The 4,039-nt window shown below is 56.8% G+C and overlaps 1 protein-coding gene across 1 annotated transcript; it reads right to left on the reverse strand.

The window, feature by feature from the left end:
- Nucleotides 1-1,991: 1,991 nt before the first annotated feature.
- Nucleotides 1,992-3,987, reverse strand: TSC22D2 (TSC22 domain family, member 2; the record flags this gene model as incomplete). Its single annotated transcript, XM_010152469.1, is given in 2 exon segments — nucleotides 1,992-3,676; nucleotides 3,679-3,987. Coding segments are annotated over 2 exon segments (1,994 nt in total), but the record flags the coding sequence as incomplete, so codon positions are not given.
- Between the last annotated feature and the right edge of the window lie 52 nt (nucleotides 3,988-4,039).

Consider the following 4,039-nt stretch of genomic DNA (forward strand, 5'->3'; position numbering starts at 1 on the left):
CAAAATGAGCTCCTATCGCTTATCCGGATCACCACTGCGGGAAGCTATCCCGCACCGGAGACTCTCGCACCACACGGCTCCCTGCTGCGCACTCCGCCTCGGCGAAGGACAGGGGTTTATCAGCCAGCGCAGGAGCCGACAGCCCAGAAGCACGTGGTGTCTCTCCTCAGATAACCACAAGCCACCGCCTCTGAACGTCAACGTAACGTGGCCCGTCAAGAGCAGCGAGAGCCTGCTCCTACCTCGCACCCCGGCTCTCGCAGCCAAGCCTCCGAGCAGCTCCTCTGCACAACGCTGCAAGGTGGCTCACGCGCAAAGACAGATTTCAAAGGCCCGGGCCGGGGTACGCGTACCGAGGCCTGTCTCGCTGGCGCGCAGCACGGCCTGCAGCCTTAGCTTGGACAAGCGGGCCAAGTTCTTCCTCGCTGTTACATAAAGCGGTTCGTTTGTCACAGATAACCGTGTCCGCTACCACCATTTACATACGCACTGAGTATCAGAAGCTATGCGAGATACATTCCTTCCTTTCTGCCTCCTTAACCAGCGGAATGGTTAGACACAAGACAAATCATCTTCTGAGAATACAGTGAGCTGCCGGCAAAGCGACCAGCTCGAAACCTAGCCTTATTTGCACAAAGGGGAGTTTGCCAGCTGGGTCCGCCATCCTCTTAAGGCAGGCACAAGGGCTGGAGAAATTAACCGTTTCACTCGGTTAAAACCAAGGCCTTTCCCGCTGTAATCAGGCCCAGCCCAGCCCCACAACCCCGCTCTGCTTGCGGGAGGCTGTCAGCAGCCACTGGCCCAAACACGGCGCTGGTCAAAGCTCCGGCGAGCACAAGGCCCTCATCGCTGCACATGCAACTCCCCCCCCGCCAGGACCCTGTCCCTGAGGTACCTCCCCCAGCCCCTACAGCCCAGCCGCCCTAGCAGAAGGCGCTCCAAGCAGCACTGGCTGTTGTACTGAAGTCTGTACTCTCCCAAGGCGAGGGAAGGCGGACACATCACACCTTCTCCCACTGGCCTTACTCCCGTCTTGAAAAACAGGGCTACACACAACCCACTCGTTATTTCACTCCAACTCCAGTAATCCCAACAGTAAACACGATTGACATTAATTCGGTGCTCAAACTTTGCTCTCCCTGACAGTCCTCTCCCCCTTAAGCACAGTCTGAGCCCCCACCCACCTTCAGAGCAGCCTGAGCAGGCTGCGGGGTCAGGCACACGCACGCTCCCTCTCCCGGGCCCTCTGACGACCCTGCCCACACCACACTCCTTTGTTACAACCAGCACTTCCAAACTGCTTTCCTACAAAGCCAACTCCTTGTAAGGCTGTACTTTACACTGCGTCTATGTCTTCACCCAAGTAAGCGGCGTCCTTTTTAGTCAACCCAAAGGGCCGTAATCTGTAGAGCGTTCACTCTGTAAGGGCGAACAAGTTCATATCCCGATGCAAGTACCTTTCTGACTGCTACTGTAAAGCACAAATTCAACAGCAGGATAAAAAGCAAGAATCTGGTCTTACACGCCTTGAAGTTTTCCAAGACCCCTCACCTGAGGGCCCCGGGGCAGCACTACACCCTAACTCAGCAGCCTGGTGCGGATAAACCCACGTTAGCCTGTCACCCGAGTGTCTTGCACGTTCAGGGGAAAGCAGAGAGCAGAAGCCCTCACACACTCTGCAATCAGGTGCAGAAGGAGAGCTTCCAGTCTTTGATTTGGAAGAGGTCTTATTATCTGTGCATTAAGCAGCTTCCGGGCTACTTCGGCCCTGTCAGTGAGAAAGGGAACCACGCTCACAGCCCGAGAACAAGTACAGTTCAGTGCCTGTCTGAACACTTTGCTGTCTGTACACTTAAAAAACAAAGCAGCCCAGGTAAATTCCAGTATGACTCTGAAAATATGAACCTACAAAAACCACCCGACAACAACTTGACAGTTGCTTCCCCCCCCCAAAAAGAAGTATCGTTATGGCATTATAAAACAATTCATACCTGTCTTCATCACCATCAACAGGAATCGATATGCCAAAGACAGAGCTGGCAAGACTGTTCATAGGAGTACTTGCAGGTAACTGAAGAGGATTTGCTAGAGTGTCTGGAATGGGAGGCTTCACAAGAGGTTTATTTTCGGCTATAACAGAAAGCGGTGGCTGAGGTAGGGGTTCTGATTTTCTTCTAGTATCGTCAACTTGGCCCAAGGACTGAGCTTGACTCTGAAACTGTCCGAGGTTTGCCTGCGGCAGGTTGGCAGGTACATTAGGCGTGCCTTGCATCACGGAGTGCCCGACGTGCTGCGGCGTGCCAACGCTGGCGCTTCTGCTGGCCGAAGTGTGGCTGGTCAGCTGGGACTGGACCAGTGTAACAGGGACGTTTGGCATAGTAACAGAAGCGGTGGTAGACACGCTAGGCACACCAGTACCGGGCACAACCGCAGGCACGTTCTGAACTCCAGAGACCACAGCGTGGGGAGCACCAGGCATTCCGGACACTTGGCCGCTTCCACCCATTGGATGCTGAGTCACAGATTTCTGTTGCACAACCCCAGTATGTCCAATGCCTTGCTGCACCACACCTCCCGGTTGCGGAACAGCAGCCTGACCAGCTTGCGTCTGGCCACTCTGCATTAACCCCGACCCCTGTCCGACTGCTTCGCCAGGCTGTGCCGACACCCCCAGCACTGGCGCTCCCACAGGTGAGGGATTTTGGCCGGTGACCTGCCCCATGGGAAGGCTGGAAGCCACAGTACTTGGAACAGAGCCCGTAGTAGCTTGCTGAATAGCTCCTTGAGACTGCATAATTGTCATGTGCTGCATGTAGTCGGTCTGGCCAGAAGGCTGCGCCGGCAGTAGATGCACTGGTGGAATCTGAGACTGGGAATAAGCAAATTGTTGAGGCTGAGTCACTGGTATGTTTGCCTGCTGCACCTGCTGCTGTGCCACAGGAATGCTCGGCTGCCCTGCTGTCACATTTGGAGGCGCCATGCTTTTCCCGTTGGGTCCAGCCTGTGCAACACCCTGTGCGTTTACCTGTGGCTGCGATTGTTGTGGCACCATCATTTGCTGATTTGCTACCAAAGCCCCAGAAAACATAGGCTGAGCAGTACTTTGAGGCACGGCCCCACCTATGGGTTGTTGCGGCTGCTGTTGTTGCCCAATGACAAAATTAGGTTGCTGTAGAGAGGACTGGTTCATTTTCTCTGTCTGAAGCAGCTGTGACACAGCAGTCAGGGAACTGTCAGCTATAGAATCGGGGCCATGGGCCGACGCTGGCACGGCCGAGACGATGACAGAACCTCCTGTGGCACCGAGGCCGCTGTCCCTCTCTTGAGCTGCCTGCTCGAAGGTGCTGCTGTGCCTAATGCAATCTCCAGTCCTGCCCAGGACACCACCACCATCTGAGTCCCGGTCATAATACTCCATACACGTCCATCGGCCTCGCTTGTAGGGCTCCCCTGTACCATGGTCCAGCTTGATCACCCTGAAGCGCGAGCTGCACGCGGCGGCCACCATCTGAGACATGGTCCCAGGAGCGGCAGATGCAGAAGGCCCTGTGGAGGGCAAGGCGGTTTGAGCGCTGCTGCCTCCTCCCACGGCAGCGCCAGGGGCAGCAGTTGGCAGGGGCACAGCGGAGCTCTTGGGCACAGCCCCTCCACTGGGGGCCACAGCTGGCAGAGCTGCAGTCCAGCTGCCCCACCAGTGGCCACAGCCAGCTGCCCATCCAGGAGGAGGTTGGGAGAGACGCTGCCGGGAGTTTCGGCCTCGCCCACGTTGTTGAGAGTCTCTTCGGAGGAGCTCCGCTCGCAGACATCCTCGGGGCCGTAGTCGGTGGCTCGGGAAACATCAAAGATTTCAGAAGACACGTCCTCGGTACGGGACTCATCTGGGTCGTCCAGGCTCTCAGTGTCCTCGGTGATGCTGCTGGCCACCTGAGCCGTGGTCACGCTGGTGATCTGGAAGCAGCTCTTCTTCTTGGCCGGCATCTTGGACATGTTCCCTCCGCGGGGAGGGGCTCGGCCGGCCGAGGCGAGGCGAGCGCGGTGC

This window comes from Eurypyga helias, unplaced genomic scaffold, assembly GCF_000690775.1.
Source record: "Eurypyga helias isolate BGI_N326 unplaced genomic scaffold, ASM69077v1 scaffold37715, whole genome shotgun sequence".
NCBI lineage: Eukaryota > Metazoa > Chordata > Aves > Eurypygiformes > Eurypygidae > Eurypyga > Eurypyga helias.